General features: G+C 26.5%; 1 protein-coding gene across 1 annotated transcript in view; it reads left to right on the forward strand.

Moving 5' to 3' along the window:
- The window catches only part of LOC140920718 (zinc finger BED domain-containing protein RICESLEEPER 2-like), a 4,395-nt gene extending 2,049 nt beyond the window's left edge, over window positions 1-2,346 (forward strand). Inside the window, exons 4-5 of the mRNA XM_073369536.1 lie at window positions 38-2,140; window positions 2,229-2,346. Of these exons, the coding sequence (XP_073225637.1) occupies window positions 38-2,028 (1,991 nt within the window). The 3' untranslated portion in view covers window positions 2,029-2,140; window positions 2,229-2,346. The remainder of the gene's footprint in view (window positions 1-37; window positions 2,141-2,228) is intronic.
- The last annotated feature ends 14,312 nt before the right edge of the window (window positions 2,347-16,658 follow it).

The following is a 16,658-nucleotide window of genomic DNA, read 5'->3' on the forward strand; positions in this document are numbered from 1 at the left end:
CAATCCTCTAAATGCTGGGAACACTTTAACAAAATTAATTCTAGTGAAGAGGAGGTACAATCTGCCGCATGTAAATACTGCCACAAAATATACTTGTGTGACTCTCGAACTCATGGCACCTCTAACCTCAACTACCACCTTACTAGATGTGCCAAAAAACCTTTGATTGTATCTGATGACCCCACCCAAACTACTCTTACATTTCCTAATGTAGAAGGGTCTGGTTTGGTTTCAACAAGTAGTAAATTAAACCTTCAAGCTTGTCGTAGGGCATTGTCTATTTTTGTGATTTTGGATGAACAACCATTCAAAGTTGTGGAAGGTGAGGGATTTAAGTTTATGTTGAGAACATTGCTGCCACAATTTACAATACCGTCTAGACGAACTGTTGCTAGGAATAATTTTCAGTTGTTTATGGAGGAAAAGGTAAGGTTGAAAGCTTTTTTTAAGTCTGATTGCAATAGGGTAGCTCTTACAACAGATTGTTGGACTTCAATTCAAAACCTTAACTACTTGACCCTTACGGCACACTTTGTTGATAATGATTGGAATTATCAAAAAAGGATTATTAGTTCCACAGTAATTCCAAATCATAAGGGTGACACAGTTGGTAAGAAGATTGAAGAGGTTTTAAAGGATTGGGGGATTCGAAATGTGTCAACTATAACCGTTGATAATGCATCATCCAATGATGTAGTTGTTGCTTTTTTGAAAAAAAAGATAAATAATATGGATGGTTTGATGGGGGATGGGGAACACTTCCACATGAGGTGTGCTGCTCATATTCTGAATTTAGTTGTAACTGATGGCTTGAAAGAAAAAAAATTGGCAATCTCTAGCATTAGAAATGTTGTTAGATTTGTAAAATCTTCACCTCATATGGCTACCAAGTTTAGGGAATGTGTTCAGTTAGCTGGAATATTTTGTAAAAAATTGCTATCTCTTGATATTTCAACTCATTGGAATTCAACCTACTTGATGCTTGAGGCTGCAGAGAAGTTTCAAGTAGCTTTTGGGAAGCTTGAAGTTGAGGAGTCAAGTTATAAGGATTTCTTTGGAGAAGTTAGTCCCCCAACTAGTTATGATTGGGATATAGCTAGGGCGTTTGCAACTTTTTTGAAGTTATTTTATGAGGCAACTAGAGTGTTTTCCTCCTCACAGCATAAGAGTATACATGCAGCTTTTCACCAATTGTCTACAATCTATTGTGAGCTGCAAAATGCCTTTTTGAATTTGAACACCATTTTTGCAAGTGTTGCTGAGGATATGTTAGCAAAATATGATAAGTATTGGGGTAATATTGCAAACATTAATAAGATGCTATATTTTGGGGTAATTTTTTATCCACAATATAAGTTGAAATATGTTGAGTGGTGTTTTCAAGATATGTATGCAACTAAATCAGAGGTGGCTATTGAATTGATCACATTAATTAAAGAAGATCTAACTAAAATGTACAAATGGTATAAAAAAGTCCATGACAAAAAAAATAATTTACCACAACCAACTCCAATGGTTGTTGACAGTGCTTCCCATGATGAAACCTCTATTGCTGTTGCCCATAATTCACAAATGGCCAGAATACAAGCTTTTGAAGACCATTTGAAAGAGAAAGACTCAATTGACCAACAAAATGAACTTGAGGGATATTATTCTAGTAAGTGTGTGAAGATGAGTGAAAATTTTGATATTCTTGCTTGGTGGAAATGTAACGTAACTCAGTACCCAATCTTATCTCTTATAGCCAAAGATATTTTGGCTATACCGGTGTCTACAGTTGCTTCTGAAAGTGCTTTTAGTACTGGTGGGAGAGTAATTGAAACCTTTAGAAGCTCTTTAAAGCCAAAAATGGATGAAGCATTAATTTGCACTCAGAATTGGCTAAAACCTTCACTCACTTGTTTCAAAGACTTAAATCTTAGTGAAGATGTTGATATTTCTGAAGAAATTATTAAAGGTAAAATAATTTGTGTATCTTTTAACTGTTTGAACTTTCTAATATATTTATGTGTTCATAATATAGTTTAATGTTTATTATTTTGTTAATTATTTCAGAGTTTCAAGGAATGTCAGTTGGAAAGGCAAATACTGCAGGTGGCTCATCATCACAGCCACCTAGTTGTGGTTGAATAAAATTATTGTATGTAATATTCCTTTTTATTGTTACTAATTTGAAATGATTTTGTCAATATTGTGTTAGTACTAACTAATTCTGCCAAACTTTTCAGATTTAGACTTTTTTGAATTTTTTGAAGTCACACAATCTTAAGGCAAATACTGACTTGGCTCTATGACAATATCAACACAAGGTTTTTGAGATTTGTATAAACTGTTGTTATGCCTGGTAAGTTATTATTGTTATATCTTATTGTTATTTTAATTGCCAAAAATTGTTAGTAACCAAAATTGTAAGTAGCTACAACACAACTGTTACTCTGTTAGCAATCTAAACTGCATGTTATAGATATATGTTAGCATATATTAGCATTTCTGTCATAAGCAAGAACATAAGATTAATTTGTTATTCTTATATAATTACCCTTTTATTTTCCAACAGCTAGTGCATTAGATTCTGAGACTGATTTTGCTGCAAGTCATAGAAAAACAAGTGTTTTATCATATGTATGTTACCTTTTATCTTAAGTCCATTGTGAACTATTAGAATTTTATTTTTAATAAAATTAAAGTACTGAGTATGAATATTGATTCTGTAGGTTGCAGGAGTTCTTACAGATTGCTTGGTGTTAAATCTTTATTTAACATTAGCTAAGTTAGTAGCAACAATTTATATTATTGTGAACAACATATATTGGTATGTCAACCTAATTTCTTAGTTTGATCTTATTGTTGATTCAAAATGAATGATCTAATAATGGTGATTGCATTATTTTTTATTCAAACTAGGCTGCTATCAAGTCTGGAATTTCTTAGTTTGGCATTATCAAGTCTGGAATTTTTTGATCTTGATTGCAAACATGTATTGAATTATTTTTTCTATGGTACACATCAACAACATATTTTTACATTGGTTATTGGATACTAATTTTTGCTCTAATTTTTTAGGTTGGCAATGGGAACAAATTGGAAATATATATTGATAATTGTATTGTCATAGAGTCAATTAAAACTATCAATATTTTCCAAGAAGTGTGTATTAATATTAGACTTTAGTGTTATGTGAATGTAGTTGAAAAACTAAGTTGTTATAATCTATTGTTGAATAACTAGGTTGTGACAATCTATTGTTGAAAAACTTGGTTGTGATAATCTGTTGTTGAAAAACTAGGCGATAATTTGTTGTTGAAAAACTAGGCTGTGATCATCTGTTGTTGAAAAACTAAGCTGTTATAATATGTTGCTGTGAAAAACTAAGTTGATATGTGAATGTATTAATATTAATATTATGTGAATGTACTTGAGTTGTTGAAAAAATAACCTGTTATAATCTGTTCGACTTGAAAAACAATGATTGTGTTAAACTTTTAGCTATAATATGTTGGATTTAAAAAACAAGAGTGTGGAAAACTTTTAGTTGTAAGTTGTTGTATTTGTATGTTATGTGAATGTAGTTGTAAACTGAATTGTTGTAGTTGTAAGTTGTTGCATTATAGGAATATAAGTGTATGTTATGTGAAAGTTAGTAGCCCAATTTTAAAAAAAATGAGTATAAATTTTATCTTTAAATGGCTCAAAAGTGGTCTTATATTGGATAATAAACTACTACTTTGCTAAGAAATAAAAAAAAAAATAGTTATTTTGATAAATATGTTATTGGGTCAAAAAAATTGAATGGCTAAAAAAAATTGAATGGCCCAAAAAAATTTGAATGGCCCAAACAATGATTCAACCCGGATGTAACCACCCGATTAACCCGCAATCCGTTTAACCCGCAACGCGGATACCCGGTTTTTATATTGAGCGAAAATGGACTCGTAATGTTCAACCGCGGATTGGACCGGTTGGTGTTTTTAGGCCCGAAACCGCCCTACTCGGCCCGTTGTCCAGCCCTAGTGGGTAGTACCTCCCAAATATCGAATCTCACATCTCGCTCATACCAACACTTTGTAAACATATCAATGTTAGATAAATCAATATTTTGTGAAAATACTCTATTATCTTATAGACAGAAGTGCACAGCAAATTTAATCAATGATTTTAATGTCATCAATATTATAGCTATCGTGATATATTTATTTCAAATATTTCAATTTTGTCATATATGTGGATTTTGTCTTATTTGTAAGACATTTTCAATGACTTTAACATCATCAACATTATAGCTCTAGAAATATGCATATTCTGAACACTTAAAGTTTGTCATATATGTTGATTTTGCCTTATTTGTAGATATTTTGCTATCAATTCAGATGTTGTGAGTTTGTTCGCATATTATCATTTGTGATGTTAGCAACTTTAAATTGTAATATTCTCAAATAATGTAATTTTTATTAATTGTTTTTTAATAATAAAAAATAGAATTTGTCTTTTTTAAAGTGAGAAATTAAGTGAATCAATTGTTGATATTATAACTATATATGATTGGTGATGTATGTGTACATAATATAACTATTTATTTAAATATTAATATTTGATATTACTCACTTTATTTTTTAAAATAAATTGTTCACTTTAAAATAATCAAACCTAAAACAAAGTTTCAAAAGATGAGTAGACAAGTAGATGTTGGATGGTTTAAAAAAAGTGAGTAATTAGAATGAAAATATTTATTTATTTATTCCTTTTTGTTATTTTGTATTGTAGTCAACCATTATCTTTTTTTATTTTCCAACCTGTCATCATAAATACATTGAATAAAGTACAAGACCAACAAACAAGCTCAGATTAACACAGCCTTGAAAGCTAAATTCTTATCTCTAAAATTTAGAAAATAATGGAAACCAAAAGGGTCAAAGACTTAGGAAACAATTTCTCCAAACTAAAAACTGATAATAGTAATTTGAAACAAAGATAGAACTATCCTATTTGATAGCTACTGCGATTTTTTCCCTTAATTAGGAACTCATAAACCCCTTCAAATCCCCCTATGCAACATTTTTATGGTACGCTTACTGCTCATATTTTTTTAACTTCATTTTTTCACTTCAACTAATAAATATAAAAGAAATATAAATTTAATATATTTCTCACCATATCCTTTTACAATTTTTCAAAAATATGTCTAATATATATATATATATATATATATTAAATTAAAAATGACAACATAATTTTCATTAATTCTCAAAATATATTTTTCTTAACTTGTTTTCGTTTTCTCTCCTATCTGTAACAATTATTTATTAGGATGGTCTTTTGTCAGCAATTTAAAATTAAAAATTTTATAAATTGAAATTACTTTTTAAAAGTAAGAGAACTAAATTAACATGTTAACTTATACATATTTCTTATTTAATCTTTATCAACAGAACTGTAATGCATGTTCAGAAATTGTCCCTCCAATAATGCACAATACTGGAGAAATTATTCGTCTTTACAGTGAAAGTATACTTTATGTATATATTGAAAAATAAAAAATAAAGACATGATATCCGTTAGAGTTACATCAAGGAAAAAGAACTCAATAAATGCACATGGAAGAGGGACAATCCTCACATGATAGAAACATGGTCCTTTATTGCTCTTGCTTCTTGAATTCAAAGCATTCCATATTTGGTTTCTTATTATGCAGCCTAAGGACCGGTACTGATATTCTGAATGCTCTTGCTAGGGATGGTAATGGGTAGCTATGGATATTACTATTTGGTTACACTATCTATTTTGATAAAAATGATATTTATAATTTATCTATATTTCTATATTTATTGTTTAGTAGATATTTGATGGATTTTTAAGTATCTAAGTGTATAAATAATATCAATTGGATATTATTTTTTAAATAAAATTAAAAAAAATTATTTTGATACAAAAATTAATATTTTTGTTGCATTAGGTAGAGTTCTTCCTCTTATTTTGTAAAAAGAAAATAAGAACATATAAAAACATTAATACAATATATAACAAAGATTCATCATAAAAACTATTAATATATTAATGTATAAACAAAAACTATTACAATATATTAAATTTATTAATTAATTATTGGATACAGATATTCGTAGATAGAGTTACCATTATATATGTCATTTATATTAACTAACCGATAATCAAAATATCTGTTTATTTTTATTTTATAAACACATATTTGCGAGTAAGGATGTTTTTTTTCCATCCCTAATCTTGATCTATAAAAAAAATAGTACATTTGTAACTATTTTTGTAGACCTTCTTCATAATTTTTTTTGAAAATCTTGACTACACCTTAGTAATTACGTAAATATCATTCTCTTTATATCTTTTAATATTGTAAAATCATCGATAATATTTCATTTAAAGAACTGATCATTTCGATAGAAATCAAAGCGATATTATTTAATTTATTTTAAAACATACTAAATCACAATTAAAATTTCAAATAATTTTAATTTAAAAATACTTTTTTCAACGTATGCAATAATAGCATGAGTAATAATTATTATCCTATATATCGTGCATGTATTAAGAAAATAGTTAATGTATACATTACTAGCTACTAAATAAAATAAAAATTTAGTGTCCCTAGATATATGAAGTATTGCTCGATCACTTTTTCCAATCTCGTTGAAGGTAACCACTAATATAGTCAATCACATCCCCTATCCTTTTGAACAAATTATTACACTATTAGTCTCATATTAATTGTTTTTTTCACTAATTGATTGTTACATTGAAATTTTTTTTACTCATACATTTGAAATATTTGTATAGTGTTTTTGTAACTTTATAATACAAATAAAGTATTAATTATTTATTCTTCTTCTATTGTTCTTGTTTGCTATCTTAATTTATCCAATTACACCACTAACTACTTTGTTATTAAGGATATTTTAGTCAATAAACCTAATTTTATCAAAATAAATAAATACAATTGATAAATTTTTTTAAAGTGCATATAACTTGAAAATGACCTTTTTTATATGACACCTAATATAAAACATATTAAGTATTTTAGAATGAAATTCACATGTATCCCTCGCACACAAGTTGGTTTTATTTGAGATCGATCATACGAGAGTCGTGGTCAATCCATACAGAGTATGAATGACTATTTGAAGTGGAAAAAAAAGTCTCATGCTAATAAAAATGCATAATTTAAAATCCTCTGACTTCAAATAAAAAAGTAGGGCTAAGTATACAATTGATTTTGTAAATACGTTTTTTTATCTGTAAATAATTTTATTTAACTTTTGTATTTGCAAATATTTTTGTTTTGTTTTTAATCTTTATTTTATTTTATTTTTTTGAGTCTATATAAAGTTGGTTTTTATTGAAATTGATCCCTACAATTTCTTATAATATTGCTAATTATTTAAGGACTAAAACAAAATGACAATGATAAAAAAAAAAAAAACAAACAAAAAATATTTACAAAAATCAAAATCAAACAAAAAAACTTACTTGGACTAAAACAAAAAAAAATGTATAATTACATGGATCAATCATATATTTAAACTTTAAAATATCTTTTAAAATTTGCTTCAATCACTCTTAAATGTTAACAACACTCTCTTTTCAACACTCACTCTAATATTTATTCACTTATTTGTTGAAAACCAAGAACGTTCTTGGTTTGTGACTGAAAACAGAGAACATTATCCGTTTTTAGTTTTCTGTAATTCAAGTTAGTTTGATTGTATGTAATCAATTAACTAACTAATCACTTAGTTAGTTAGTTAAATAGGAAGTAGTTAGAAACAATGTAATAAAAGCTATGTATAAATAGCATATTTATCTCAATAAACAGCAACACACACATTCATATTCTTCCATTCTTTTCTGGTTTACTCCATTACATAGAGCTTCAAAAGCTACCATTATTAAGTAAATTAAATGTGAATTATATACTTTAAAAATAAATCTCATATAAAGTGATATGATCCGAATGAATTCTAACTAATAAAAGAGTGAGTGTTAAAAAAATATTTTAACACTCCTCTAATAAGAATAGATCATTCTCTTCAAAGGATTGTTCTTTACAAGAGATCAAGCTAAATACCTCCGGCTAAAGTTTATCTTTATAAAAATTCTTACCACTTGCAAACGGTGACAATTAACATACACAAGTGAACAAACTTGTGTACTGTACAAAAATTATATACATAATCCACATTTGACCCTTTTTAACTTACTACTTTTACATTGAAGGTTGACCCCAAATTTTTTAAATACTACGCAGATGACCCAAGTATTTTTTTTTCAACATTAAATAATTCTAATTAACTATTTTATGAAGCCTTTTGTAATTTCGTTTAGCAAATTTAAATTATTTGTTTAGGCCAAGTGTTTCTAAGATCGAAGCTCCTTATTTTGTAGAAAATTTCCTTTTTGTTGGAAATTTTATTTACAAATACCTACAATATAAAACTAAACTATCTATTCTTAAATCTTGACCATTGGAATATTTTATATTATACCAATGGTAAAAAATACATTTGAGTATGATACACAAGTTTATTAATCTGTGTATGCTTAATCTCACTTGTTTCGGTAGCATCCAAGACTCGACCAGCTCTCGAACAAAAATTGTCAGCTCTTGCTGGGTGTGACTAGTTTGGACTGAACGTTGTCCTAGTCACTTTTTGTGACTATGGCAGACACGGGATGTCTTGGACAGCCTTGTCCAGCGCTGAAACTGGTTGGACAAGCTCGTGGACTAAGTTGGCTGGCTTGGAAAGTCCCTAACACCTTAGTCATGGTATGCTCCCCCCAAGTTTAGGTGGTAGGAACATGGCTCGGACACGAATTGACATCTCATATGTAGATGTTGTTTGAATTGTTGTAAGTTATTTTCTATATGCTCTCAAGGTATTGAGGCCTCCTTCACAAGTGTCAATCAAGCTAGTGTTGGGTTCCACGGATTGTCCCTGGTGGTGTTTGGGTGTTTCTGTGAGGATAATACATGATAAAATAGTGTATATGTAGTTTGAATAGTTCAAAATTAGAGACGTGCTCATATCAAATATGTATTTGATACTAATACTTTAGAAATACTTACGGATATGTATTTCACAAAATATCATAATTATTATTTTTAATTTTTAAAAATAATTTTTTCAAGTTTTAATTATTTTAAATTATTTATTTCATACTTCTAAGTTAGTTCACGGATCACTTCAAGAAAGTGTTGGCATTCTTGAATTGGAAAAATTGTATGTTGATGAACGAGACTTAAAAATCATGTTTTTTTATGGATGATAGTCTTAGGCGAAGAGATAATGAATTGATTTTGAGTCGTTGGTATTGCATGAAACTAATATTTATTTTAAATTTTTTTTAATTATACTTTTTTTGGTAGTCTAACACATTAATTAAAAAATATTATTAAAATTAGGATCATTATATACTTATATATATATACTAATGAAGAATAGTCAATGTCTTTTTCCTTACAAGTATTCTATATGTAAATAATTTTTCTAATAAAAATTTGTTAACATGTTAGAGTTGTTTCATATCCTAAATTCAAAATATATATAATATTGTGTCACACTTTTTTATCCAAACTTTATAAAATATTGTGGATATGTTTAATCAAACATTGCTAAAACATGGTCCATGATAAATCATATGTACTACTTCATAATTTCTAAGGTCTACAAAATGGGCCATCCTTTGCTGAACTAAGTTGTCTGTTCTGATAAAAGCAAGAAGGACAATTAAATTTCCTTCCAATAAGGGGCCTTGATTTAAAGGGCATATAAATCATCATTCATCAAACTAACAAAAAATGAGTGAACATGGTAGCTATCCATAGGGTGAGTAGGCTTATTGTGTATATGGGTAAGTGCCAAACTAATGTCCTACATGTCACATTGTTGTATCTAATTTTTTATCAATGATACATGAAACACCATAATTGGTTTTCCCAATAATACATCCTTAATTGTTCATGAACTTGAACAACCCCATTGCTTTGCTTGCCCTCAAAGCTGGGGTACAATCCATATAGGTGAGTTTGCAACTGGAATAAAATTTTCAACTTTTTTTAAGTAAATAATATTATCTGAAATTGTAAGTGTTGATTAATTTTAAATTTTAAATTTATAAAATTCAAAATTTTGGTTTAAATTGTTTAGCATCAGTTATCATACTTCTTGAACTTTATAATTATAGACAAAAGATTTTTCTTAAAATATTTGATAGAAAAAATATTTTGACTTGATATTGAACAATTTGAAAGAATAATTTAATATTTCATTATTTTGAAGTCTTAAATTGATTTATGTTTACCATATAAGAGATGAAAATAATAGTTCACTCGTTATGTAAACTATGTGAAAAGTACACAAGAAAAATCAAAGTTGAAAATGGCATCTTCCTTGTGCTGCTTTTGAGTAAGTTTTTATTTTTTTATTTTTGATGAATACTTTTGAGTAAGTTACCTTGTTAATGTTATAACCATTATTATTGATGACGTGCAATCCAGTACCAAAGATACCGATATAATGGAATATATATCCTTCACATGAATGCTCAGTCTTTCCTTATGATTCAATATTCCCCAAAATCAATGTATTACTTTGTTCAAATCATATAGAATCCGAAAATATTTCACGCTCAGCCTTTTCTATATTATTTTTAAATAATGATACTGCAATGTTTTTATCAACAATTTTTATGTTTATTTTTAAGTCAATTAATTTTTATCAATTAAATTTTAAATGTTTTTTCTTATACATATTTTATAGAAAAATTTCTTGCAAAAATTTTAAAAGATAAATTAAATATGACTATTTAAGTGCTAACTGATTACAAAATTTATATTTAATTTACCATTTGTTAAAAATATTTAAGTTTTTGTACGAGAGATTATTATAATTTTTTAAATACGATACACATAAATTAATTTAAAAACAGGGACTAAAATTGTTAATAAAAAATATTTAAAGAATTATTATTTGAATAAAAATTTAGTTAGATTAAAAATAAATTTGATATATTTATATAAACCAAATTTGTATTTAACAATTAAATTAGTATGTAAAATTGAAAGAAGAAAAATCAATATGTAAATTTGACTTTAAGGTCCAAATACAATATATTTAGGCCCAAGTTCTATTTACTACTTTAGATGTTGAGTCCCTAATTTTTAGAAGTATCTAGATATCTGTTAGGGTGAATTAAAATATGTTTTCTCCTATGCAATGAATAAAGAATTGGTGATTGAAACGATTACCAAGATAATGAATGAAGAAATTAGTTATTTTAGAATATTCTTGCTTTAGTATTTTAGTCTTTTAGAGTATTTTACGCTCTATTAATGTACTTCAAAATATGATACTACATTTGTCTCAATGTAATTATTTCTCTTGTAAAATAAATTGGTCTATTTATATAAGATCTTCTTCAAATTAAAAAAAATATTAATTAGATTTTCACAAAAATACACTTAATTAAATTAAAGAATTAACAAAACAACTCTCTCACACACAGAGAAATAGCACATTATTGACAAATTTAATGTAAAAACAAAAAGAGCACAGTATTGACAAATTTAATGTAAAAACAACTATTATTTTTTCTATTCTTGTGTATTGATCAAATGAGTCTGGCATATATATGGAGGACTTCAATGTTCACCCCACATCTGTATATATAGATCCTAGGTCCATTCTTACATTTTCATTTTTAACCTGACTATAATATTATTTTAATTAAGTTTTGATATCACTCAAATGTTAAGTCAAAGAACTCAAATGTTGAAACACATATATACATTCAACCGTCTATTACAAGTTCTTTCCTCCAAACAAGGTTTTATTCGTACACAAAAGTCTGAATTTTAACTTTAACCACTTGATTAAGGTGTTCAATTGATTTGGCAAAGTGAAAATCCTTCTCTATAACAAAATATAAATAAATTTGGAACAACTAAATTATAATATAATATAGGCTAAATTACATATGCGGTCCTTTAATTTAATTTCAGCTAACGTTTTAGTTTTTTTTTTTTTTTTGAGTTGGTCATTTATTTTAATTTTAAGCAACAATTTGATATTTTATGTTTAAAAATGTCAACAATGTTGTCCTTTTTTTTACAAATATTCAAAAAAATCATCAAAATTTTTAAACAAAACTCATAAAATTCATTATCATCTTCAATAAAATGAAAATTTAATCAAATTCATAACTTAAATCTTTAAATAAACTCATATGTTTTAATCTTAACCTTTAAAACTTTTTTTTCCTTAATCTTCTTTCTGGGTGAAGATTTCAATGAATCTTGTATCACACATGATAAAATACATTCCCATACTCTATCCAATTGATCATAGTTGACATCACTAGTGTTGCGTGGAGAGAGGAGGCTTATGAAGTAGGAGGATCGTGTAACACGTTCATGTCCGGAACATTAATCATATGCAGCCACATTATTTAATTTCTTGAATTATACTCAAAGTGATGACCATCTTACAACATGATCAAGATTGCAAATTCATATATAAACTAATATTTATATGTATGATAAAAAAACTTTGACAAAATATACGATGATATCTTAGTAAAATAGTAATTTCATCACAATTAATGTACATTCTCAAAAATCATAGCGCAAAACCATTTAAACCATTATGTATGTTGGGTTATATTTGTTAAAATTAGTTTATAACTTATAGTTTATAGTTGTTAAACTAATTATAGTATTTGGTAAAATTATTAATTCAATTAACTTAAAATATAAAATGACATAAAAGAATATTTTTAATTAAAAATAAATATTATCAATTAATATTTAAAATATTTTATAATAGGAATTTAAATTTTTTTTTATTAATTTCAAATTTATCAATCTGATATATTTTAATTTATTTTAAATTAAAATAAATAAATTATTTGCTTTAAAATATTAATTATTTTAATATTTAAATTATATAAATAATTTATAATTATTTATATAAATGATTTTAAATTATTTATTTTAAATAATTATTATAAATAATTAAAATTATTTATTTTTAATTATAATAAATAAATTATAAAGGGTAAAAGAAAATTATTTACAATAATAAGAGTAAATTTAAAATAAAAATAATAAATTATAAATTATAAACTACTTAACCTATAAAAAACACTATAAACTATAAGTTTAAAAATGACTGTTATCAAATAGAGTTTATAGTTTATAAACTATAAACTATTTTTTTTCATTGCCAAAACAGGATCTTAGTAAAAAAAATTACCATTATGTATAATTTAACTTTGTTGGTACAATATTCTTTGCTTAAGAATTACTACAAAAATTGAAAAGGTTTAAGGAACTTGAGTTGTTAATTAATGCGTAATGCAAATCTTGTTTCCCAAACCTTCCTACCTAAGAAAATGTGTTTGTCCTAAAACAATTAACAAACACACCTTCACTTATTTGTTTTAGTTTGCTTGTTTGTCCTTTAATATGTAGGAACAAACTATATTATCCTCACATGAGTTGTTCTTGTGATCTTGACCCATTAACTACTTTATTTGTATTTAATCCAATTATTATCTCCCATTATTTTTCTCCTATTTCAATTCCATTTATTTTTAAGTAAAAATTTAGAGGAGTTTTGTTGTGAGGACTCACACATGGGTCGAAATAAATTATGTTGAATTAGACTTTGTAATGTTTGAGGTTAGTTTATATTGAAAATATTAGGTCTGAATCCAACCTATTACATGTTAAAGGTCCATTGTAAATGTATGATATGATCTTTTTCAAATCTTGACAATACTTGAAATATGGTTAAAAACTTATTTCATTATTATTTATAAAAGTTTACATGTCAATGAGTTTAAGTTCTATTTTGAAATACAGTATGACATTTTAAAGTATATAATAATATATTGCATCATATTTTAATTTTATTTTATAATAATACATTTAAATATTCAAACATTAATGTAGATCAGTATATTCAAATTACATAAAATATTAGTAAATTTATTATTTAACATATAGAACAAAGTCTAATATTATAATAATAGTAGTAATAAAAAAAGCATTTAAATAATTTATATTTAATTATGTAGACAGACTTAAAAAGTCTTTTTAGGTGATTTTCGTTTGATCTTTTCATCTAAATATATAGGTTTTAAAAAAAATTTGGTCTGACTTATATAAAAATAAATCTAGCCTGACGTAGACTTATCATAGGTCAGACAATAAACATTAGTCTGAACTATTTCCACGTCTACTTGTTGAATTGGTGGAAATCAAATATCTATTTTCCTTCTATCATAAATATAAACAAAAAAGTTATATATTTGATAATCTCAAATATAAGTAAAATTTGATTCATTCTACCGTAGTTAATGCATTAATTCTTAAAATGCCCTTTAATTAATGTACTTTTTATTTTCAACAAGTTTCAATGAAATACAATTTAGAGAATCCAATTATTTTTTACTACTTTCATAAAATTAAATAAATTCAACTTATTATTTGTTTATATATGAGACATACAATAACAACATAAAAATTACATCGACAATTGAATTCGGAGACGCACCCTTGTAACAAATTAATGAGTCGTGTTCTATTGATCAACATTTGTTTGCAGAATTTCATCCCATCCTTAAAGAAGATATACAGCTAATATATTAATAATTGGGTCTCTTCTTTGGCAATTGATTATGATATTTTTGGCATGTTCCTAAAGTCGTCTACGAAAAGCTTTCTTCAGAAAATAAAGGTAAAGTGAGTTTTTATTATAAATCTATAATGAGTAATGACATTGGTATAACCACTTTCACCTAAATAGGACAATAATTTAGAGTTATTATGGTTTAGTAGTTAGAAACAAATACACAACCACCAAATAAACACATAATCAAAAATTAACTAAACCATTAATATTAATATAATATCATATGCTTGAGTCCATTTCATTAGTCTAATTGGTGTAGTTAAGATATGACAATCAGTTCATGATTTTTCTTCTTCTTTTATGGCCACGTTTTGTCAATTATGGATTTTATTTATGTTAATTTGATGAATATGCCTAAAGACAACTTCATGCATGTAAGAAACCAGTGTGCCATGATGATACCATTTGGGTCGGTATTTTGAATGTGTCAAAAGAAAATTTTGAATTTTCTAAAGTCAACTATAGTGCAACCATCGTATTTGAATCATGTGGTTTTATTTTAAGATGAAATCAAAACTAGTAAGACTGGTATGACAGTATGACTGTTAAAAACATCTTTAAAAAATAAATAAGATTTTATATTTTAATATTTTTAAAATTGAAATATAATATTTTTTAAATTTTATATTATTTCAACAATATTAAATCAATTGAAAAATAAATATTACACAACATCAATTATATTAATTTTATGATATTATATTAAAATTTTAAATTCAATTTTAATTATTTTAAATTTTAAATCTGAACTTAAAATTTTAATCAAACAATTTCAATGTTGTTGATTGCACTGGTGTCAAAGGAGATCGTAGAACAAAAACTAAACACATATCGTGTGTGAACCCTAAATCCTACACATAAATTAAACAAAACAGATGTGAAGTTGCATGTACAGCTGGATTATTGTTTGACTGCAGCTTGTGATTATTATTGGATATAGAAGCAGAAATAAAGTGCTTTTGTAAATATAAAAAATAAAACTGAAACAATCAAACAAAGTACAAACTAGAAAGTGGTCATTCTATTTAATTATACGAGAAATTTCGGGATATATTTTTTTATGAATTTAATTTAAGTTTAACTACAGTTTTTTGTTTTTCTTTATTTTTTGAATTAGTCTCTCTATTTTAAAATTCATTAGTTTTAATTCTTCTTTAAATTTTTCGATAAAAATTATTGACGTGGTATATTTTAAGCAACATGGTATATGATATGATACATCACCTCATCTAATACACACAAACGAATCATCTATGCGGTCTTATCTTTCATATTCGTCCAACAGACTTCTATCATATTATCTTCTCACGCAACTCCTTTTGAAGATTTTACTATGCCAACAAATCCTTAATGCAAAGTCGCACATTCAATTTAATCTTACCACCTCGAATTTTACACCGGACTTACTCATCGTTTGATATGCATTGTTATAATAACAACATGATCTTTAAAGAATAAAGAGATATATTGCAAATAGAAACACAAGACATTTGGTAACGAAGTTCGGTCAATGATATCTACATCTATGACTACAGAGCAATTGTAGTTCCTAATTATTAAATGAATGAATTAGAATTCCAATGTTACTAGTGGTATTTATATTATCAAAGAGGGAGTTTTGCTTCACTACGCTAACTCAGGCTCCCTCGTCCCAACTCCTTTATACTACATGTGAGTTATATTCAACATTAATCGTATGCATCACTCTATAAATAATCTCAAATATCTTTCTTTCATTGAGTCAAAAAAAAATATATTTTTCTCTCATCTTTAGGGATGGAACTTGGACCTAGATCTATTGAGTACCCACGAACATTTTTCTTCATGGATATGATAAAAACTCACATTATAACCACAAACATGAGTAGTTATTTGCAAAATAAGTGGCGCGGATAGAAGTACCTTAGTACTCGCACACCCTGCAGCCGCATTAAATAT

The sequence above is a fragment of the Cicer arietinum genome, chromosome 6 (genome assembly GCF_000331145.2).
Source record: "Cicer arietinum cultivar CDC Frontier isolate Library 1 chromosome 6, Cicar.CDCFrontier_v2.0, whole genome shotgun sequence".
Classification (NCBI taxonomy): domain Eukaryota; kingdom Viridiplantae; phylum Streptophyta; class Magnoliopsida; order Fabales; family Fabaceae; genus Cicer; species Cicer arietinum.